This window comes from Natator depressus, chromosome 21 (assembly GCF_965152275.1).
Source record: "Natator depressus isolate rNatDep1 chromosome 21, rNatDep2.hap1, whole genome shotgun sequence".
NCBI lineage: Eukaryota > Metazoa > Chordata > Testudines > Cheloniidae > Natator > Natator depressus.
The window spans coordinates 13532842-13556040 of NC_134254.1; the positions used below are offsets into that span (position 1 = coordinate 13532842).

Below are 23199 nucleotides of genomic sequence, written 5' to 3' on the forward strand. Positions count from 1 at the left end.
CAGCCCTGCAGCCTGCCTGACCTTTGCTATGCTGCCCTGGGTGCGGGACGCTGGCAGGGCAGCGCGTCGAGCTCGGCCAGGCCCCCAGAGCAGCCTCAGCGCGCCAGGTACCTACGTGAGAGTGCGGACGCACTTGGCCGAGTCCCGGATGTCCCACACCTTGATGTAGGAGGTAGAGACGGTGAACACCAGCCCCGAGTGGCTGCAGTACTTGATGGACACCACATTGTTGGGGTGGCCCTTCAGCGAGGCGATCTCCTGGCCCGTCACCAGGTTCCACATTTTGCAGCTCCGATCTGCGGGAGGAGGCAGGAGCACATGACACTGCGGGCCCCTTCCTGTCCTCAGCACAGGAACCCCATGGCTCCCTACCCTCCCACACTGGCCCCCAGGGGTGCCCCAGGGGCGAGAAGCGAGCTCAGTCCCTGTGGCCCATCCAGCCCCTGGCACCTCCACCAGAACTGCAGACAGGGGGAGGGTCTATAAGTGCCGGGTGGGAGGTGACACCCAGCCACTAGGGGCTGGGCAGAGGCCCCAACAACTCGCTTCATGGATGTCACGGGGAGGGATAGCTCAGTGATTTGAGCATTGGCCTGCTAAACCCAGGGTTGTCAGTTCAATCCTTGAGGGGGCCATTTAGGGATCTGGGGCAAAAACTGGGGATTGGTCCTGCTTTGAGCAGGGGGTTGGACTAGATGACCTCCTGAGGTCCCTTCCAACCCTGATATTCCATGATTCCATGTCACCACACAGCTGTTCAGCTGTAATGACTTGTGCAGCATTACTGCCCTCTACTGGGGGGACCCAGAACTGCACTGGCCTGCTGTGGCTTAGTTTTCAGAGTAGCAGCCGTGTTACTCTGTATCCGCAAAAACAACAGGAGGACTTGTGGCACCTTAGAGACTAACCAATTTATTTGAGCATGAGCTTTCATGAGCTACAGCTCACTTCATCGGATGCATTCAGTGGAAAATACAGTGAGGAGATTTATATACACAGAGAACATGAAATAATGGGTGTTACCATACAGGCTATATAACAAGAGCATCTATTCAGGAGACACCATCATAGGGCCTAATCATATCAGCCACACTATCAGAGGCTCGTTCACCTGCACATCTACCAATGTGATATATGCCATCACGTGCCAGCAATGCCCCTCTGCCATGTACATTGGCCAAACTGGACAGTCTCTACGTAAAAGAATAAATGGACATAAATCAGACGTCAAGAATTATAGCATTCAAAAACCAGTCGGAGAACACTTCAATCTCTCTGGTCACTCGATTACAGACCTAAAAGTGGCAATTCTGCAACAAAAAAACTTCAAAAACAGACTCCAAGGAGAGACTGCTGAATTGGAATTAATTTGCAAACTGGATACAATTAACTAAGGCTTGAATAAAGACTGGGAGCGGATGTGTCATTACACAAAGTAAAACTATTTCCCCATGTTTATTCCCCCCCCCCCCCACTGTTCCTCACACCTTCTTGTCAACTGTTGGATATGGCCCACCTTGATTATCACTACAAAAGGTTCCTCCCCCCCCACCCCTGCCCGTGCCGCTCTCCTGCTGGTAATAGCTCACCTTAAGTGATCACTCTCCTTACAGTGTGTATGGTAACACCCATTGTTTCATGTTCTCTGTGTGTATAAAATCTCCCCACTGTATTTTCCACTGAATGCAACTGATGAAGTGAGCTGTAGCTTATGCCTACAGAAATTTGTTAGTCTCTAAGGTGCCAGGTGTACTCCTTTTCTTGTTGTGGCTTAGGGGGCTCTCAGGCAGGCCGGTGCCGTCCGAGCAGGAGGCTCCTGTCCTGTCCTCGCAGTTCGGGGCGGCTCAGCCACTCCCCTGGGTAACAGGCTCACTCCGCAGCGATCACACCCAGCGCTCAGCAGCCAGCCCACCCCTGAGGTGTGCACCTTTGGATCCAGAGAAGAGCAGCTCGTCGGTGGCGTCCACGCAGAGAACAGGTTTGGAGTGTCCCTCCGCCATGGATATGCACTGCAGCGGGGCGGTCCGAGCGCTCCTGGCACTGCCCACGGGGTTAATGAGGCCCCTTCCATGAGAGAGAAAGAGAGCAAGGGCGTCAGCAAGGGGGCACTGGCCGGGTGACCTAGGACGGAGCAGGGGCAGGCTGGCTCCAGACCCAACCCCCAGAACCTCCAGGCTTGAACAAACTGAGGGCTGGCTCCAGCTGTGCTGTGGGGCATAAAAGAGCACCATGGCCAGCATGGGGAAGCGCCCTCTCTCCATCTGACCCACTCCGGTTTCCCAATGAGCTTCACCCCGGTTTGGCAGATGGGGAAGGGATTTTTAAAAGGTCACATGGCAAATCAATGGCAGAGCTGGGAATGGAGCCCAGGAGTTTTCGATCCCTCCAGAACAGGGAGAGAACCCAGGAGTTCTGGCTCCTGAGCCAGGAGACAATCCTGTCTCAAAGCAGTTCTAGGCTTTGCCCCAGCAACAGCCAATGGGGCTGTGAAGGGAGTTCAGAGGGAGGTTCCAGAGCGCTGAGCACATGAGACTCGACATCCCTGAGGAAAGAGCCCAGGTGGAAGAGCCCATCATGGAGGGAATCAATATCTCCAGAGCAGCTTCCCAGCCAGGATCTCAAAGCACCTCCCCTCCTCCCAGCGGGGTTGGATTAAGGTGGGGACAGGGAGGGGAAGGGGCTAGCCCAGGGTCACACGGTACATTTGTGGCATGGTTGGAATCGATTTTGAGGGGCGCGGAGTACCCTCTACTCCAGCTGATGGTGCTGAGGGTGTCAGAGTCAGGCCCACGATGTCTCAGGCACCCAAACGCCAGTGGGGAGATGCTCCTCTGCCAGCCTGGCCCTTTTGATGTGCCGGGCATGGGGGAGGGAGAGTTGTCCTGGCACAGACACTGCCTTGGGCTAGTGTAATTGGTTCTACGTTGCTCATGTTGCCAATCCAAGCATGCTGGGGGCAGAGCCAGGGCCTTAGCACACCCCATTAGGGGAACTCTGGGCTGTGGCAGTCAGCAAGCAGCCCCTTGGAGGTTGCAGTGAGTTAGAGCAACCCCAAGGCTGCTCTAATATATGTGGGAGGCTGCATAGGCCTCAGCAGCAGCCATAGGATCCTCAGTGCCAAGAGGCTGCACCCCAGGTGTTTAATCATTGTGCCTCGGTTTCCCCATCTGCAAGACAGGGATAACAATCTTGACCAGCCTTGCCATGGGTGTTGGGAGGCTGAAGCCCCGTTTGTCAAGTGTTTGAGATGTCTGAATTGAAGGTGCGAGAGAAGAGGACAAAACATCATAGTCTGGACCCCCCCAAACATCCACCAGCTCCAACAGCTGGACTGCCCTGCCTCTTGGAGCTAGGCTAGACACAGCGCAAGTTATCATCACTACCCGCCCTGCCCTCGAGGCAGAATAGAGCATGCAGCTGCCCCCATCCAGTCAAAGCACCGTACGCTATTTGCTTAAACACCCAGCACTGCATTTCAAGACAATGGCTCAGACCTTAAGGCTCTGGAGACCAGAGGCAGAAAGGGACTTCCACAGCCGGACACGGCATGCCAGGGCCATGCGGGGCAGCGGAGAGAAGGAAAGAGGGACACACAACAAGCAGGAGCCGCACCACGACAGAGTCCCAATAGATTTAGCAAAGAAGCAAGGCCCAGAGTTTGGCCAGCACAGATTCAGCATGCAGGGCAGCGGGAGGGAAATGCGAGAAGCAGGAGAGTTCTCATCAACAGAAAGTTGTATGTACCTCAACACCTCCGAGACAGAGGAATCACTGTCGTCAGACCTAGGGACAGAAAATTAGCAGGATTACGGGAGAAAAAATCCCGGATGAGAGAGGCAGCAGCAGAGTCAGAGAGTGGAGCGTTGTTATTGCATCCAAGCTAGTGGGGTAGAGAGGGAGGAGCGGACACAGAAAACCAGAGAGAGGAAAGGGGCAGAGGAGCAGGAAGGGACACGTGGCTCGGACACAAGATCTTTCCGGCTGGGCTGGAGTCGTTCAGCCAGAAGGGACTCACAATCACCCAGTCTGACTTGTACAAGGCCTCGTCCGGGGATTCCTGCATCGAGTCCTCATTTCATCTCCCATGGTCCCCCATCCCATCACTGCCACCAGTGATCCAACCTAGCCCTCCAGGTTTCGGGGTCCAGCCGGGGCGTTCTGACACAGACCTGCTCTGCGCTATTGTGCAGTTTGCTAGCAGATGGGATGGGGACGGGGGGCTATTCCTGAGCTGCAGGCAGCACCATGGGCTCCCTCCCTCCCCCCCAGGTTAGAACGTCACCTCCAAACTGGGATTCTGCAAGGAGGCAGATGGGAGGTGGCTGCTGCCTGCTCCCCTAGGGCCAGGCCCTCAGGGGCTGTAAATCAAAGCAGCTCTGCTACCCCCATGGCAGCTAGGCCAATTTACACCCACCGAGGGGCTGGCCTGTGACTGTCAAAGGCGGTCCTAAGGTGGATTCGATCCTCCGTGGAAACCCAGACTCCCACTGGAGAGCGCACGCCCCCAACCACCAAAGGGTCGCAGCCCCTGGCACCAGGAGCAATCAGGGAGCACCGACGGGACCCTGGTGGAAAGTTCGCCCCACACAGAGCAGCCATATCACCTCCTGAGGGGGCCCGCGAGCAGCCGGTGTCTCCCCACTGAACACAGCGGGAGAGGGAGCAGGGCCCCGAAGGGACAGGTGCGATGGCACAGCCAGTGCCCCCAGAACCAGGGGTGGGGCCAGCTGGGAAATAGCTTCCCCATCGCCTGGGGACCCCTGCCAAGCCCAGCGCCAATGAGCCCCACGCTTCGGCGGGGACAGGATGGCGGCTCAGCGTCCTCAGCTAACAGCCCCCTGGGCCCACCTCACCCGCTTTAGAACTGCGGCCAAACCCACCCAGCGGCGTCACTGCGGGTGAAATTCCCCCTCTGATGGCCGCCAGCGTGATGGCCGCCATCTTGGCCAACACACCGGGGCCTGAACCGGGGCCCTCCAGAGCTACCAGCAGGACCTGAGGAGCCCAGGGCCGCCAGTGGGGCCTGTGACTGCCCCAGCCCCACAGGGGATCCCCACGGGCCCAGCGGGGGCCCTGGCGCTGCCACGTGTGCGCGCACAGCGCTCAGGCCGGGGCACCGCTTTGGGCCTGGTCTGAGGGCTCTGGCAGTGCAACGTAACGACGAGCCTCTGGCTGGAGCGTCTGCAGGGAGGGCACCTGCCGCCCCAGGCTCGCAACAGCAGCTGCTTCTGCCTGAGCGAAAGGCCCAGGCTTGGCCGCTCAGGGGCAGCCCCGAGACAAGGTCCAGCCAGTAGAAGGGGGCCAAAGAGCCCCGCCCCCCATATCAATGGGGTTATACACAGGCCTGGCATAGGGCTCCTGCCCAGGGAGACGCTGCCCCGTGTGAGGTTCTAGTGCACCAGGATTGCAGCTCTCTGCCTTCGCCCGGGTCAATTCACGAGCCCGGGGCTGACTCCGGCTGGGACTGCCGGGCCCCGGGGCAGAGCGGGGATGGTACCAGGGGGCAGCCATGGGAGTCACCATCTGCCATTCACTGCTCTTGGGCTGGGCATCCCCAGAGATTCACGCCCCCACCCACTCCTTGCCCCGTGAGACTCTTACTTGTCCAGCGCGGAGCCCTGGCTCTGGTTGCTGGTGAGGCGGGAGAAGACATTGCGGTCGTTGCGCGGCCTGGTGGGAGGGGACGAGGGAGGCGTGAAGCCAACGTCTGAAGTCCTGAGCCGGGGCGTTCAGAAAGAGACCCACGATTACAAACCTACCCCCTTGCCCTATTCCCCCTACTCAGCACAGGGAGGCCTGCAGTGCCAGCCCATGGTGAAGTGATTATTCCCCTCTATTCGGCACTGGTGAGGTCACATCTGGAGTATTGCGTCCAGTTTTGGGCCCCCAACTACAGAAAGGATGCGGACAAATTACAGAGAGTCCAGCGGAGGGCAACAGAAACGATTAGAGGGCTGTTCTCTAATCCGCTGTTCAGTGGTGGCAGATGACAGAACAAGGGGCCATGGTCTCAAGTTGCAGTGGGGGAGGTCTAGGTTGGATATTAGGAAACACTATTTCACTAGGAAGGCGGTGAAGCACTGGAGTGGGTTCCCTAGGGAGGTGGTGGAATCTCCATCCTTAGAGGTTTTTAAGGCCTGGCTTGACAAAGCCCTGGCTGGGATGATTTAGTTGGTGTTGGTCCTGCTTTGAGCAGGGGGTGGGACTAGATGACCTCCTGAGGTCTCTTCCAACCCTGATCTTCTAGGATTCTATGGTACAGCTGGATCCAGCACTGAGCTCTGTGCCAGGGCGCTGCCAATTGCACAGGCCGGTCCCCGACGGGGAGCTAGGCCCATGTGCTCTCCAGCTGCTCCCCAGCTCACCTGGTTGGCTGCCCCCGGTCGTAGGATTTCCTCCGGGTCAGAGGCGAGGTGTCCGAGCCACGGGACTGCCTAGGGCTAGAACAGAGCAAGACCTGGTCAGCAATCGCCCCTCCTTGGGCCCTGGGCCCTTCAGCACCGAACAAGCCTACCGCAGAGCAAGCGAGCTGAGAGCCCTGGGGCAGCACACAGATCCACCTCCCGAGCCAGGGGCCCAGCGGGCTGGATCGGGCCCCGGCAGGGCCCAAGGTCAGGCCAGTGGCCCCGGCTAAGGGTTTGTGCTTTGAGTGCACGTCCTGTTGGCTTCATCACCGAGACTCTGCTGCTGGAGAAGGCAGCTCCATGCCTTTGATAAGAGGGCCATGGAGACTGGACGCCCAACTCTGTCCCACAGCGGAACCCAATTTGTCCCACCTTCCCCAGTCCCCGTCCCCCCGACTGCCAGTGCCACAAACTGTCCATCCAAGATGGCAGAGCAAGCCAGGAGAGCTGGCCCCACCCCTGCATGCTGGGGACAGGCTGGGTTGACCGAGAGGAGTCCACACTCAAGGCTCCAAGGGCAGAATATGATGGCCCAGCCCACCTCGCCCCCCAAGAGCCTGTAAGCATGTGGGGCCCACGCTCGCCAGGGCTTACAAGGTGCTGCCGCGGGTGGGCAGGCTGATGGTGCGGGAGACCTTATCCTTGTAGTAGGAATCTCGGATGGAAAAGCCGATTCCATCTTCTTTGATCTCCATGAGGGATACCAAGGACTTGGTGATGTTCTTGGTGGAGATGTCCAGTGTGGGTCCCAGGCACTCGGCCGACACAGCCTTCATCTGGCCTGACAGCTTGGGTTCCCCCTATGGCAGGGCAGAGGGAGAGGAAGGCTGAGAGGGGAGGACCCAAGGGTAGCACATGGTGTGAGTCTGAGATACTGGCACCCCTTGGCCACTCAGTTCCAAGAAGCCCCCGGGCCGAGCACCCAGCAGTGGCAGATGTAGGGAGACCTTTCAGTTGGGCCCTGGTTGCCAGCATTAACGCTTCATGCACTCATTAGTGAGGGCAACAGGAAGTACCCCCCGTGCCAGGCTGGAACATGCCCCGTATGGCCAGGGCACTGGAGCAGCTCTCCCAGGAGGATTCAGCACATGGAGGGACTGGTCCAGTCAATTAACTGCTGGGGAGGGCGCACAGCACCAGGGTATCTTGTGGGTTTTATTTGCTCCCAGAGGAGGGGTAGGCAGCACGAGGACACCTTCCCTGGATTCAGGGAAGCCCAGTACAGCCCAGTGATGTGACATTTGGGGGTTTCAAGTGGGGTCTACCACTCAAGGAGCCATTTATAGGGCCAAAGTAACACGCCAGGCACGGACGCCACCAGGAGACCAGACCTCAGGCTATTTCAGTTCCAGACCCAGCTCCTCAAGGCATTCCAGCCATGGAGAAGACACCAGCCAGGGGCCACCACCCAGCCGTGAGCACAAAGGGAGAGAGGGGGTGTGACGATGTGACGCAGCAGGGAGGGGGGAGTGTTGACCTGGGAATGTGCCCTGGGGACGGGAGACCTGAGAGCCTGTCACCTGAGCCAGGAGGGGGAGGGGGAGGTAACACCTCTGCCCAGGAATGTGGAGGGAGGCTGCAGCAGGGAACCTGCTCGGTGGGTTTAGTTTCAGTTTGGGGCTGGGTGGAGGAACACAGGGAACCCCAGGGCTGGGGTCTAAGCTCCCTGCTCCCCCAGAAGGACTTCACTGAGGGGTCCTGGGTGTCCCCACAAGCTCTGTTTTGGACTGTGTTCCTGTTGTCCAATAAACCTTCTGTTTTACTGGCTGGCTGAGAGTCTCAGTGAATCCCAGGAAGAGGGGTGCAGGGCCTGGACTCCCCCACACTCCGTGACAACTGGTGGCAGCGGTGGGATCTACTGCACCCCGTGAACGGCGCTTCCTGCAGTAAGTGACTGGGGAACAGTAAAACGAAGGGGGATTGACGGGGACCAGGCGTGCTGAAGATTCAGAGAGAGACGGTTTCAGGGGGCGGTTAACCCCTGGGAGTGTGTCACCAGAGAGAAGGACTTTTGCAGTAACAGGGTCCCCCGGGGGATTGCAGCGAGCGGTCCCAGGGGCGGAGGAGTCTGCAGCTCGACCCTGGCAAAGAGGTGGTGACCTCAAGAAGGACTGGCACACTAGGGGCTTTTCCTGGAAACCGTGGACAGCTGCCCGGCCTGCGAGTGGCCAGCCGGGAGATGTACGCTAAACGCCTTAAGAGCGACCTGGTGGAGCTGTGCAGGCAGAGGGGGCTGCGCGTCGGGAGGTCCACCAAGGAACAGCTGATTGCCCAGTTGGAGGAGAGGGATCGCTTGGATGACCCGATCCCTGTCCCGGAGGGAAGCCGCCCGGCAGACGCAGCGTGGGCCCTGGGGCCTGACCAGGCTGGGAGGGGTCAGACTGCTGCCCAGGACACCCCGAGACCCTTCCTACCTATGCCTGGGGGAGGGGTTGTGGGAAGCCCAGCGAATACCGAGGGCCCCCTGACCCCAGCAGCCAGCAGGGGATCCTCCCAGCGGAGCTCCCCATCCCTGGAGCAGATGCGGCTGGAATGGGAGAGGGAGAGGAAAATGAGGGAGCTGGAGGATCATGAAAAACAACGTCAACATGAGGAGAAACAACGTCAACATGAGCAGGAGGAGAAGGAGAAACAACGTCAACATGAGCAGGAGGAGAAGGAGAGGGAACGTCAGGAGAAGGAGAGGGAACGTCAGGAGAAGGAGAGGGAACGTCAACATGAGCAGCAGGAGAAGGAGAAACAAAGACAGCATGAACTGGAGCTGGCCAGGCTGAGGAGCAGTGGGGCCCCGGCTGCGGTGAGTGCGGGGGGACCCAAGACTGCAAGGAGCTTTGATAAGTGCTTCCTGGCCCAGCGGAAGGAGGGGGAGGACATAGATAGCTTCCTGACGGCCTTTGAGAATGCCTGCGAGCTGCACAGGGTTGACCCTGCAGACCGGCTCCAGTTCCTCACCCCCTTACTGGACCCCAAAGCCGTGGAGGTCTACAGCCGGATGACAGGGGCAGAGGCAGGGGACTATGAACTGTTCAAACAGGCCCTGCTCCGTGAGTTTGGGCTGACCCCCGAGATGTACCGGAGAAGGTTCCGGGGTCAGCGTAAAACGCCTGAGGTCACCTACCTACAACTGGTCAACAGGATGCGGGGATATGCCCGCAAGTGGACAGCGGGGGCCCAAACTAAAGAGGACCTGCTTGACCTGTTTGTACTGGAGCACCTGTATGAACAGTGCCCTTCCGACCTGAGGCTGTGGCTGGTGGACAAAAAGCTCGCGAACCCCCAGCATGCAGGGCAGCTGGCCGACGAGTTTGTGAACAGTCGGTCAGGGGGTAGCCGGGAGGAGTCCCAAAAGAACAGGCCCCCCCCGATGCAGAGAGAGAGTCACCATGGGGCCTCCCAGCGGGGAAATAGGGAGAACCCCCTCCAAAGGGGAACGCCTGGTGTCGGGCCCCTCCGACCCGTTCGAGGGGACCAACGTGACCTGAGCTGCTATCACTGTGGCCAGAGAGGCCACGTACGGGCCCAGTGCCCCGGGCTCCGGGACAAACTGAGCAGACCCAACCTACCCAGGGTTAACTGGGTAGGGACTCAGCTGGACGAGGGGCAGGCGACCCAGGAAAGGGGGGCTACCAGTTTGCCACCTGCTCAGGAGGGAAGAGTACCCCCAGCCAGCCCCGCCAGAGGGCTGGAGGCTCTGGACTCAGGGTGCTCGGTTTACAGGGTGGGTGCGGGGCTGTCCCTCCGGAGAGAGTGCCTTGTTCCCCTGGAGGTGGATGGGAGGAAGGTCAATGGATACTGGGATACGGGCGCGGAGGTGACGCTGGCCCGGCCCGAGGTGGTGGCCCCAGATCGGGTGGTGCCCAACACCTACCTGACCCTGACGGGGGTGGGCGGGACCCCATTTAAGGTGCCCGTGGCAAGGGTACACCTGAAATGGGGGACCAAGGAGGGCCCCAAGGATGTGGGGGTACACCACCATTTGCCCACTGAAGTTTTGATGGGGGGAGACCTAGAGGACTGGCCAAGCGACCCCCAGACCGCCCTGGTTGTGACCCGTAGCCAGAGCCGGCGAGGGGCACTGCGACCTGACCCTGGGGAGGGTACCACACTGGAGGCGCGAGACCCTACTCGGGTGGGGAGGGAGCGCCGAGGGGCACGGCTCAGAGAGGCTGCGGCCTCAGACCTGGCCACGGAGGGGGAACCGGGCCCCATCCCTTCCCCAGCCGCTGAGTTCCAGGCCGAGTTGAGGAAAGATCCCTCCTTGCAGAAGCTCAGGGACCTGGCCGACCTCAGTGAGGGACGGACCATGAGGAGAGGCTGCCAGGAGAGGTTCCTGTGGGAGAAGGGGTTCCTGTACCGAGAATGGGCTCCCCCAGGGGAAGGGGAGTCCTGTGGGATCAGGAGGCAGCTCGTGGTCCCCCAGAAGTACCGCCGCAAGCTCCTGTCCCTGGCCCATGACATCCCCCTCGCAGGGCACCAGGGAATCCGGCGCACCCGGCAGAGGTTGCTACAGAACTTTTACTGGCCCGGGGTCTTTACCACCGTCCGGCAGTATTGCCGATCCTGTGACCCCTGTCAGAGGGTGGGGAAGGCCCGGGACAAGGGGAAAGCGGCGTTGAGACCTTTGCCCATCATAGAGGAGCCTTTCCAGAAGGTGGCCATGGACATCGTGGGGCCTCTCAGCAAGACGACCCGGTCGGGGAAGAAATACATTCTGGTGGTGGTAGATTTCGCCACCCGCTACCCTGAGGCAGTGCCCTTAGCTTCCATTGAAGCAGACACCGTGGCAGATGCGCTCCTGACCATTTTCAGCCGAGTGGGGTTCCCCAGGGAAGTCTTGACAGACCAAGGCTCCAACTTCATGTCGGCCCTGCTCCGGTGCTTGTGGGAGAAATGTGGGGTCCGGCATGACTGGGCCTCAGCGTATCACCCCCAGTCCAATGGGCTGGTGGAGAGGTTTAACGGGACGCTAAAGATGATGCTGAAAACCTTTATGAACCAGCACCCGCAGGATTGGGACAAGTACTTACCTCACCTGCTGTTCGCGTACAGGGAGGTGCCCCAGGAGTCTACTGGATTTTCGCCTTTCGAACTGTTATATGGAAGGAGGGTGAGGGGCCCCCTGGACCTGATGAGAGACGAGTGGGAGGGGAAGGCCACTCCCGATGGAGAGTCAGTGGTGGAGTATGTCCTGACCTTCCGAGAGAGACTGGCTGAACTCATGGGCCTGGCCAGGGAGAATCTGGCCAGAGCCCAGAGGAAGCAGAAGGTCTGGTATGACCGCACGGCGCGGGCCCGTGCCTACGCCACCGGGGATCAGGTGATGGTTCTCATCCCCGTGAGAAAGAACAAACTACAGGCCGCCTGGGAGGGCCCGTTCAAGGTCGTCAAGCAGCTCAATGAGGTAAACTATGTGGTGGAGCTGTCGAACCGGGCCCACCACCGCCGGGTGTACCATGTGAATATGATGAAGCCATATTATGCCAGGGGGAATGTGGTGTTAGCTGTGTGTGGTCAGTGGGAGGAGCAGGGAGATGACCCTTTAGTAGATCTATTCCCTGGGACCAGAGCTGGTTCCCCCCTGGAAACAATCCCCCTCTCGGATCAGCTCACCCCTGCCCAGCAAGCTGAGGTCAGGGGGGTGCTGCATCCGTACCGACAGCTGTTTTCCAACCAGCCTGGACGCACTAATCTGACTGTCCACCGGGTGCAGACAGGGTCGCACCCGCCGATAAGATGCTCCCCCTTCCGAGTCACAGGGAAAACTGCTCAGGACCTGGAAAGAGAGGTCCGGGACATGCTGGCTTTGGGGGTGATCCAGCCATCGGCCAGCCCTTGGGCCTCGCCGGTGGTGCTGGTCCCCAAAAAGGATGGGTCAGTCCGGTTCTGTGTGGACTATCGGAAGCTCAATGCCATCACTGTATCGGATGCCTACCCCATGCCCAGGCCGGACGAGCTCCTAGACAAGCTGGGAGGAGCTCGGTACCTTACCACCATGGACCTTACAAAGGGCTACTGGCAAGTGCCGCTGGATGCAGATGCCCGGCTGAAATCGGCCTTTATCACCCCTCTGGGGCTCTATGAGTTTCTGACCCTGCCTTTCGGCCTCAAGGGAGCGCCGGCCACCTTCCAGCGCCTGGTGGACCAGCTCCTGAGGGGGATGGAGAGTTTTGCCGTGGCGTATATTGACGACATCTGTGTCTTTAGCCAGACCTGGGAGGACCACGTGTCCCAGGTTAGACAAGTGCTGGACCGACTCCAGGGGGCTGGGCTGACTGTCAAAGCGGAGAAGTGCAAGGTGGGGATGGCTGAAGTATCTTACCTGGGCCATCGGGTGGGGAGCGGCCGCCTAAAGCCGGAACCGGCCAAGGTGGAGGTGATCAGAGACTGGCCCGCTCCCCACACCAAAAAGCAGGTCCAAGCCTTTATTGGGATGGCAGGATACTACCGAAGATTTGTGCCCCACTTTAGCGCCATAGCCACCCCCATCACTGAGCTATGCAAGAAGGGGAAGCCAGACAAGGTGGTCTGGACCGAGCAGTGCCAGGAGGCTTTCCGGGCGCTGAAGGAGGCTCTGGTCAGTGGCCCAGTTCTAGCAAACCCAGACTTTGACAAGCCCTTTGTGGTGTTCACCGACGCCTCCGACACGGGACTGGGGGCGGTGTTAATGCAGGAGGATGAAAAGGGGGAGAGACACCCCATCGTGTACCTGAGCAAGAAGTTGCTACCCCGTGAGCAACACTACGCGGCCATCGAGAAGGAGTGCCTGGCCATGGTGTGGGCCCTCAAGAAACTAGAGCCCTATCTCTTCGGGCGACACTTCACCGTCTACACCGACCACTCTCCCCTGACCTGGCTGCACCAGATGAAAGGAGCCAACGCCAAGCTCCTGAGGTGGAGCCTGCTCCTGCAGGATTACGACATGGACGTGGTCCACGTGAAGGGAAGTGCCAACCTGATAGCGGATGCGCTGTCCCGGAGAGGGGGCCCCGAACTTCCCCAGGTCACTGGTCACAGTGACCCCGCTCAGTTCAGTCTCGAAGGGGGGAGAGATGTGACGATGTGACGCAGCAGGGAGGGGGGAGTGTTGACCTGGGAATGTGCCCTGGGGACGGGAGACCTGAGAGCCTGTCACCTGAGCCAGGAGGGGGAGGGGGAGGTAACACCTCTGCCCAGGAATGTGGAGGGAGGCTGCAGCAGGGAACCTGCTCGGTGGGTTTAGTTTCAGTTTGGGGCTGGGTGGAGGAACACAGGGAACCCCAGGGCTGGGGTCTAAGCTCCCTGCTCCCCCAGAAGGACTTCACTGAGGGGTCCTGGGTGTCCCCACAAGCTCTGTTTTGGACTGTGTTCCTGTTGTCCAATAAACCTTCTGTTTTACTGGCTGGCTGAGAGTCTCAGTGAATCCCAGGAAGAGGGGTGCAGGGCCTGGACTCCCCCACACTCCGTGACAGGGGGTAAAATGGACCGAGGACCCCACACCCACATCCAGCCGCGGCCACCTGGACTATGTTAAACGGCCCTGTCTGAGGCCGTGAACTGACCTTGAACTTGAAGTCGTCCTGGCTGGCCGAGCCCTTCATGGTGAAAGACTGGGAGAAGCTGTAGGGAACAAAGGGTTCAATGGCCGACTCCCTTAAGGTTTTACCTAAAGCTAAAGGAAGAAACCATTGCCCATCATCCCCACCCCATAACACCCTATCATCAGCCCGGCTACAGTTCCTCCTCCCATTCCCTGAAGTACAGCCCATCCCCTGGTCCCTTTCGGGACCCTCTCCACTCTCAGCTCCATCTTGCCCCTGGTCCTCAAGAGGAATGATTGCTGGGATGGTTCTGTACAGCCCCTGCACGCCTGGGTCTGAGCAAGGCCAGTCATCATGTGTGGGTAGCGTGTGCACTGTCTGGTCACACGTAGGAGCTCTGAGGGGCTGGAGCATGCTCGGTGCAGACAGAACCTGGAGAATTTAGCTGCCAAGCTCTAACGGGTCTCTCTCCAACGAGTGCCACAGAGATGTGCCTCCCTCCCCCGGCCTCGCTCACTCCATAGATCCCGCTGCTCAGGGACACACGAGGCTGGGACACTGCGTGCTCCCTGGTGCGCTCACCTCCCCTCCGAGGCCAGGCTGAACTCCGAGATCTCCTCGTCCGTGCTGGCGTAGCCATTCTCTGCACAAGGAACAGCCAACAAGGGGGCGTCAACGCGACAGAGGGTGGGAGGGCACCGCGCTGGGCCAGTCCGATCAGAGCCAGGCAGCAGGCGGTTGCCGATCAGCGTGTGGCCCTTTAGGTCCTTGGGACACCCCCCAGACCACTGCTATCGTATCATCAACTCTATGCCACCAAAGCACCATCAGTGCATCCTCACGGCTGGACAGGCTGTGACCACACGGGCGGATACGTCTGGAAGAAGCGGGCCCATCACTCCTACCCACGGAGTCAGAGCAATGCCAAGAGCCCTGGGGTGGGCTCCATCTGTCCCAATGGGCAGACGTGCCATCTGTAGGGGCAGGGAAACACCCCGAGCCTTCCCAGCTGCTGCCAGCCCCTGGTCCCACATCAGTGCTGCCGGCTCCCTTGCCAGCCGGTGCCCCATACCCACGGGGGTGCCCAGGAGGGAAGAGCCCAGCACCCACCTTGCTGCACGTTGTGGATGAGTGCCTGCAGCTCAGGGTGGGACTCCGCTTTCTCCCGCAGGGCATCCAGGATGACGTGGTTCTGGGAGGAGCCGGTCACGTCCGTTTGTCTCAGGCGCCCTTCCAGCAGGCGGATCTGGGCTTCTTTCTGAGCCACCTGCAGCCCCTGTTTGGCGGGAGCAGGAGGTTAGCCTCTGTCCCGCACACAGGACGGGCCAGTGGGTGGGTCGGGGAAATCAGCTCCTGGCTTCAATCCCCGTCCCTGGGCACAGACGCAGGTTCCACACCAGCCTCACTCAGGTGCGGCTTGCAACCTGTTCCCCTCCCTGGGACCAGCAGCACACAGGCTGGGCCAGCCTCTCAGTCTCCCTCACCCGCACAAAGAGGATGCCCCAGGCCCAGCCAAATAGCCCCGGCTCCAAACCTACCCTGCAGCGACTGCGATCCCACCCCCCCGGGATCCCATGCTCTGCGACCCGCCCCCCGGAGCTGCACCTCCCCGCCCCAGACGGCCCCTTGCCTGACCTTATCGATGGAAGCCTTGAGGAAGTTGTCCAGCAGGAGGCGCGCCTCGGCCAAGGAGCAGGAGCTGATCACCACGGAGGTGTCGGTGGAGTCCAGCTCCTCCTACGGTGCAGGAGAGACCCCGAGGGAGGGGAATTAGAACGGCGCTGGGGGCGGTGAAGGGCAGAAAGCAGAGGGCCAGCAGAGACACCGGCGCCAGGTAACTGGGGGGTTCCCTTGACTGGCTGACGATGGTGGGGACGACGACTTGCACGCCAATACTGTGCGTGAGCACTTGCAGTCAGGGGCCCATTGCACCACGTGCACTGGATGCATGCCTGGATCCAGGCCCCCAATTGGGCCGTCTGTGGGCACCGAACCACACACCTGCGGGATCTCAAGAAGAGGAGCTTCTACTGCCTGGACAACAGGAGCTGCTCATTAGTCAGGTGACCAGAGCAGACCAAGGGCAGGTTTACACTGGGAGCTTAAACCAGCATAGCTATGTCTCTCCAGGGTGTGACAATCCTGCCCCGCCCCAGAGAGATGTAGCTATGCGGACCGAACTAAACAGCCACCTCCTTGGGAGGTAGATTAGCTACTCCGACGGGGAGCGTCTACACCAAGCACTAAAGCCTTGCAGCTGTAGCCGTTGAAGCACAGACGTATACCAATAAACCGATTTACGTACGCCAGCCGCTGGGAGGGGAGCAGAGAGGGACACTGTGCTAACCTGGGTCAGAGCCCGCATGTCATTAATAGTACGTTCAAACAGCAAAGAAAAACCCACGGCAGCGAGCCTCAGAGCCCAGGCCAATGGTTCTGGGCTTGCGCTACGGGGCTAAAAGTAGCAGTGTAGACGTTCCTGCCCAGGCTGGAGCCTGGGCTCTGAGACCCCTCCCCTGGCCAGGTTACAGAGCCCAGGCTCCAGCCCCAGTGTGAGAGTGTCTACCCTCTTATTTTTAGCCCTGCAGCCCGAGCCCTGCGAGCCCAAGGCAATGGATCCAGGCTCCGAGACTTGGGCTGTGGGGTCTTCCTTGCAGCACCGACACATGCTGCAGGTGCCAGGGAGAAAGGCCTCATTATTAGGGCTACTGTTCCGCATTTCTCGGTGGAAATATTGGATTAAAAATGGCTTTTTGATTAAACAAAAATTTCCTTTTTGCTCAAAATCCCTCCACCCCGTTTACAAAAATTTGACATCAGAAAAAAAAATAAAAAAAGACTCTTAATGTTTGAAAACAGCTTTCAGCAGAAGTTTGCAGTTTCTCAGAAGGGAAACTCTTTCCCAAGTCCCCCAATTATTTGTCTTAATCAAAACTGATTTTCAAAAACCACAAAAAATTCCATTTTCTCATGGGGGTGGGGTGGGGGGAAGAGAGATTTTCCCTTGTACGGACGGGGCTTCCACTGATTCCAGCGTGTGCAGAACTCCCACCAGGGCTGTTGGGCCTAGCGGCTGGTGGTGGACATCATGGTCTCAGCAGCCGTCCATCCAGCACTGATGGAGACCCTGATGGACCAACATATAAGGGCCTTCCTAAATCCTGGCCCCAGCTGTGCGGACGAAGAGGGCGGATTCGTGGCCTCCGCTGGTCCAAGCCAAGCCGCAGCCACGTCCGTTAGCCTGGCGCCCGCGGGCCTACGGCAGCCCATTGCACCAGCCCCGCCAGGGCTCAGGCACCTGCTGAACTGGGCCTTGTACAGCCGTCCCCAGCGACCATGAGCAGAGAAAGCAGCCGGACTACAAACCTGCCTCCTGCAACCCTTACGCTTAAACTGCCTAGAGGAAGAGTCCAGCCAACCAGCCTCCTGCCCACGCCCAGCCCCATCTATCGGCCAGCCCCCAGCGCACCCCCTTTCCCTTACAGCACACAATGCCCTGCTGTGATCTCCCTCCCATCCCCGCCCCCGTGAGACCACCCCCCATACACAGACCGCTGCGCCTCGCCCCCGCCCGCAGGCCCCCTCCCCTGGCACCTTGGTCTCCTCCAGCTGCATGATAGTGGCCTGGCAGTCGGCAATGCTGTCGTTGATGTAGTCGATGTTGGCGGTCAGCACCTCGATCTCCTCGTTCAGCTCCTGCAGGCCCTTCTGCTCCTCCGGGCTCCCCGCCTGCAGCTTTCCCCTCTTCCCCTGCAGCGCCTCCTGCAGCAGTGCCAGCTCCTCGCGTTTCTGGGGGGGGAAGCGGGTGGGAGGGGAACGCCTCAGCCGGTGCCGTCCAGGTGCCAGCAGCCTCCCAGCCCTCCGTCATGCTCAGGCCACCCACCCCCCCACCCTCCACGCCCACCGGGGCGCTGCCCCCTTCCCCCACCTCACCTTGATCAGCCGCTCCATGTCCGCCTCCAGGTTGACGATGGTCATCCTCTGCATGACGACGTCGAAAATGCGCCGCTCCAGCGACTGCCACTTGAGCCGGGCCGCCTTGCTGAAGGACTGGCTCACCCCCTTCTTCGGGAACTTCTTCCTGCAGTGGGACGGGACATGGTCAGGGGGCTCCCGCCGGGCGGGCGCTCGGCTAGTGCTCGGGACGGGGGGGGCATTTACACATCGGGGCTGCCTCCAGCCAATGGGGAGAGTCCCACGCGTCAAACCACGGGGCAGAGTCACCCACGACGATAGAGCGATCATCTCCCGCGTGCCTCTTGGCCACAGAACTCCGCTCCCGGCTCACACCCAGGAGCCCGGGGGCTGAGGACCAAGCAGGGAACGGGGCAGCGGGGGACATGGATTTGGAAGCGCTGGTCTGACCTGACGGGCCGAGCCCCATTCACGGAGGGCAAAGGGTCTCCGAGGAAGTGGTCGATTTTCCGGTTCCACTGACGCACGATGCTGGAGACCGAGCGAGAGCCGGACTCCGGTTCCGAGGAGGTGGTGCTGGCGGACACCTCCGCGCCCGAGTCCAGCATGGCTGGCTTCTGACTCAGCCTCCCAGAGACCCGGTCCGACATGGGCTTGGCCAGGCGGCGCAGAGCGGAGACCTGGGTGAGAGCAGTGCCGGAGGGTTGGGCCTCCTGGGGAACACCCGCAGGGGGGATCGCCCCCCAGCCATCCCAGTGGCAGAGCGACTCCAACCCGTCTCAGGTGGCACAGAGAGCCCGGGAGCGGCTGAGCACCTTTTGAGAGAGCTGAGCCTATCGGGGCTGGGTGGAGGTCCGGTACCCTTGGAGAGCCGTTTCCCAGAATGCATCAGGAGGGGCTGGGGACCCATCCGGATTACCAACCCCGAGACGGGATCGAAGCACCGTCCTGTGAGATGTACGGCGCTGGGGCAGGAGGCAGCCTGGACGAGTCACCCGACCGACTCGGCTGCCAGGACCCAGAGGGGACTGGTGTTGACTGGATCAGAGAAGGGCCAGGATCCAGCCCCAAGAAGGGAGGAGGGGGGCACAGCCTGTTGTGCACACTCCCACATGGCATGCAGAGAATTCCTCCTTCCTGACTCCAGATTAGCTGCCCCTGGAGGCAGGTGTTTCCTCCTCCTCCCCCCCCCCACCCCACCCCCCGATCGCAGTCATCTCCTGCCTGGTTACTCCTGACCATAAAACCGCCAGGCTCTGTGGGAAATCCACCCCACCCAGGGCCAGCGCCTTGGGAACAACCCAGCATTGGCTGAGTATGACCCACCGGGATGGCGGAGGGGACTGGAGAGGCCCCAGGCCCTGCCCTGCCCAGGGCCCCATCCAGCAGCCAGGCCTCAGCGCCCATCCGGTCACAGCCGCGAGCAGCTCTCCAGACCCCCGCAGGCGCAGGGGCCGGCACTCACCTCCTGGGTTTTCCTTCGCAGCACGATTTCCTGCTGCCGCTTCTGAGACTCCAGCGCCCGGATCTGAAACTGCGCGGGAGAGAAGCCGAGCCTCAGGCGAGTCCCGAGCGGGCGTGAGCCGCTAAAGAGGAACCCGGGCTCTGGGATAGAACCCATGGCAGGAATGGGGGAAAGGAGAGAGGACCCCAGGCTCCCACACCCCCTTGCATGAGGCCAGCATGTGGGATGTTCTCAATGCAGGCCATGGGCCAGATTCTGATCTCACCAGCAGCGGTGTAAAACCTGGAACAACTGTGGCATTTGCACCTGCCCTGAGCAACAACCAGAGATGCAGGAGGAAGCAATCACCTCCTCTGACCTTGGGGAGGAATCTGCCACCCCACCAGGTGCTGATCTCAGGGGATGGATGGACAGACTGACACATGGTCAGAGGAGGGGACGTGTTATGCCTTCAATAGGGGGAGGATGGGTGCCGGATGCTGTTTGAGTCCCCAGACAGATGGTGGGGCGGCTGGCTTCACAGACCCTCCCCTGATGCAGATTCAGCCTGCAGGCCTTGGCGGGCCAGTGGCCCATCACAGGCTCTGAGAGGAGCAGGCCTGGGGGCCAAGCCGGGCACTGATCCCAGGGGCCGGGCACGCGGGAGAGCTCTAGCACCCTGTCGAGCAGAGGCAGGGCAGGGCTGAACACGAAATGTCCTTGATGCAGGCGACGGCTGGATTCACATCTCCGCGGCAGCGCTGTAAATCTGGAGCGACTCCGCTAATGTCAATGCGGTTGCTCCAGATTTACAACCAGCGTCCTGGAGAGTGGAATCTAGTCCTCTGCTGGTACAGCGCTTGCTCCAGACTTCCCAGCGCCTTGCTCAGCCATCCCCGCGGCTCAGCTCAGCTTTGCAGGGCTCCCTTGCTGCCCCCACATCCCAAATGGCCCCACCCACTGGCTCAGCCCTGCCCAATCACAGGGGCACCCCTGTCCCCGCCCCACCCTGCGTCAGGGGCTCTGGGTGCAGGCTGGCTCACAGGGAGGGGACCTGACATCATGTGCACACCACAGGGGACCTGACATCACGTGCACAGGGGAGGGGACCCGACATCATGCATCAGCAAGGGCTCTTCAGCACCCTCCCCATCCGGTCCCAAGAAGCCTGGCTTGGGGCATCTCCCCAGGAAAGGCCCAGACCCCTTGGAGAACCCGCATTCCCTGCTGCGCCCCAGCCAGCTGGTGCGGGAGCTCAGAGCCGAGTGAGGGGCGCAGGCCCCAGCCGGAGCTGCTGGGCCTGCAGGGCCCTGGCGAGGTGCTGGGCTCTCACCTCCTGCCTGCGTTGCTCCTTCTTCAGCTGGGCGATCTCCCGGTTCCGCTTGGTCTCCGCCAGCCGTCTACGTTGCTGCTCCTCCCGCATCTGCTTCATCAGTGCCACCTGTGGGCCCGATGTGACGAAGCAGGACTGTTCTTAATGCTTAATCTGAATAGTGTGGGGGTGCCTCAGTTTCCCCTAGGCAGTTCTTAAGTCTCTAGGGGGTGGGATAAGGGTGTGATATCCTTGCAGAGCCCTAGAGGGCAGGTGTGTGCAGATCCAATGGCCGACACCCTGTTTCCTGGCATCTGATGGCCTGGGCCCTTCCCCCCTGCAAGGTGAGAGCTAAAGGGTTGGAGAACAAAGGAAACAGGTGACCTCCTGGCCTGGGAAAGGGACAAAGCCCAGAGGAGGAGGGGCTGGAGGGAGTTTCAGTTTGGGGCTGGCTGGAGACATGGAGTGAAGGGCAGACGTGGTTGTCTGGCTCACTGCCCCCCAAAATGGACGCAGCCGAGGGGTCCTGTTCTCTGCACCTGCAAGCTCTGTTTTAGACCATGTTCCTGTCGTCTAAACCACCTCTGTTTTACTGGCTGGCTGAGAGTCCCGTCTGACTGCGGAGTTGGGTGGCAGGACCCTCTGGCTTCCCCAAGACCCCGCCTGGGCGGACTCGCTGGGGGAAGCGCACGGAGGGGCAGAGGATGCTGAATGCTCCGAGGTCAGACCCAGGAAGGTGGAAGCCAGGTGAGCTGTGTGTCCTGCAGACAGGCTGCTCACAGATAGGCGACTGCCCCAGAGTCCTGCCTGGCTTCATGGGGAGCAGTTCCAGAGCATCGCCCAGGGACTCCGTGACACCCCCCAACAGCCCACAGCCAGCATAAGGAGCGTGCCCAGGGGGCCATGCCCATCCACCGCCCCTGCCCCAGCGTGGAGAGCTGGCACAAGCGGGCCATGCCCCTCCAGCCCCCTCCTCCTCTGCCCAGCCAGGTACCTTCGCTTTCTTCATCTCTGCCACCTCGGCCTGCAGCTTCTTGAGCTCCCGCTCATAGCGCGACTGGTTCTTGAGCAGGCGAGCGTGTTCCTTCTGGGCCGCCTGCAGCTTCTGCAGGTCCCGGTTCATCTCCTTCAGCCGCTTCTCGTAGTCCGCCTTGATCTTGTTGGCCTTCTCCTCCGTGTAGCATTCCATGGTGCCTGGAGAGGGTGGCGCAGGGACGCTCAGAGCGCCAGGCCAGGCCGAGCCCCTCATGCTCCATCCCACCCCGCTGCCCCCTGGACCCACCAGGCCCTGAGGGAAAGCACCCTCATTGCGGGGCGCTTTAGATTAACCCTTGGCCTGCAGGGACAAGCCTGCCTGGTCCAGCAGCTCAGGAGATGTTCAATGGCTGAGTAGCGCAGACCAGTCATGGCCTGCAAGCCAGAACCATGGGCCTATTTAAGACCAATAACCCTTGCAGCAGAGCAGTGCCAGGCGTGTGCCAGGGACTGCACCACTCCAGGGACTGGGCGTACACTGTTTTCCTCCAGGTAGCCATTGCCGTTCCACCCCAGAGGGGGACGCTGCTGAGATGAGTTTGGTGGGACTCAGCTGAGAGCAGGTGTCTCAATCACTAAAGTCTCAGTTATAACATCAGCTGCCCGCCTCGGGGAAGATGCCCAGGACTGAAAAGCCCTGGAGACCGAGCTCTCTGCACAGGCAGGCTATGCTGCTGCTCCTGCACCGGGGAGCCAGTTTCCTCGCTGGGAGGAAGTCGGGAGCAGCTGGGAGATCTGGGTTCTACACCCAGCTTGGCCACAGATGCCAGCTGGCTTTGGGCACAGCTCTTTACCTGGGCCTGTCTCGCAAGGGGGCAGAGCTCATTAACACATGTCAGAGCTTGGAGCTCCTCCGAGGGAAGGTGCCGGGGAAGAGACTTCCCACAGGCCCTACTCCCACTGTCTCACCACGGCCAGTGGGCTGCCCAGCCCTGATCAAGAGGTGGGACAAGTGGCACGCTGCCGGGGGACCGCGGAGAGGGGTCAATCCCACGAGGTGGGAAGCCAGACACTGAGCAGCCAGCGGTAATCGCTGGGGACTGCAAGAGGGGCATGGAATGGAGTGGGGAGCGGCCCCAGTTTGGGTCTCATTGGGCACCGGGAGAACCCCGGGGGTCTCCTGCCAGCGCTGGCTCAGAGGGCCCGTGTGGTGGGATGAGCCGGTGGTGTGGAAGGGGCACTGCCCGTACTGAGGTTCTGCAGCACCCGGTCCCTCTCCAGCTGGGTGTCGCGGATCTTGTTCTGCAGCAGGATCAGCTTCTCCTCGTACTGGTGCTTGAGGGTCTGCAGGCGCCGCTGGCTGTTCTCCAGCTCGTCAATCAGCTTCTGCTTGATCTCGATCTCGCAGGTCAGGTCAGCCAGGTCAGCCTGGAAATTCACCACTAGTGGTGGGAAGAGAGTCAGTCAGCCAGGCAACCCCAGGGAGGTCAGGGGGAGAGCGCCAGGGAGCCCTGGGCTGGCCTGGAGACAGGAGGGGCAGTGCCTGGCTCATGGGTCCCCTGTGGATTCTGGCTTTGCAGGGGAAAAGGAGGCAGGTGAGGCAGGACACCAAGGGGATGGCATCTCACTCCT

The 23199-nt window shown here is 60.5% G+C and overlaps 1 protein-coding gene across 5 annotated transcripts in view; it reads right to left on the reverse strand.

Moving 5' to 3' along the window:
• Positions 1-23199, reverse strand: part of KIF21B (kinesin family member 21B) — a 91784-nt gene that overhangs the window by 13034 nt on the left and 55551 nt on the right. For 3 of the 5 annotated variants that reach the window (XR_012635991.1, XR_012635989.1, XM_074936252.1), the window contains 17 exons: positions 22818-23009; positions 21587-21786; positions 20614-20721; positions 19302-19370; positions 18287-18516; positions 17855-18002; positions 17516-17710; positions 15557-15658; positions 15032-15197; positions 14504-14564; positions 13943-14000; positions 6999-7204; positions 6366-6440; positions 5602-5715; positions 3745-3783; positions 1928-2064; positions 116-296 (listed from right to left, as the gene is read on the reverse strand). Coding sequence is in view for 2 of the 5 variants with exons in the window: in XM_074936252.1 (XP_074792353.1) it covers positions 116-296; positions 1928-2064; positions 3745-3783; positions 5602-5715; positions 6366-6440; positions 6999-7204; positions 13943-14000; positions 14504-14564; positions 15032-15197; positions 15557-15658; positions 17516-17710; positions 17855-18002; positions 18287-18516; positions 19302-19370; positions 20614-20721; positions 21587-21786; positions 22818-23009 (2281 nt within the window). In the remaining 3 variants the exon portion in view is untranslated. The remainder of the gene's footprint in view (positions 1-115; positions 297-1927; positions 2065-3744; positions 3784-5601; positions 5716-6365; positions 6441-6998; positions 7205-13942; positions 14001-14503; positions 14565-15031; positions 15198-15556; positions 15659-17515; positions 17711-17854; positions 18003-18286; positions 18517-19301; positions 19371-20613; positions 20722-21586; positions 21787-22817; positions 23010-23199) is intronic. The other 2 variants (XR_012635990.1, XM_074936253.1) reach the window with 1 other exon arrangement.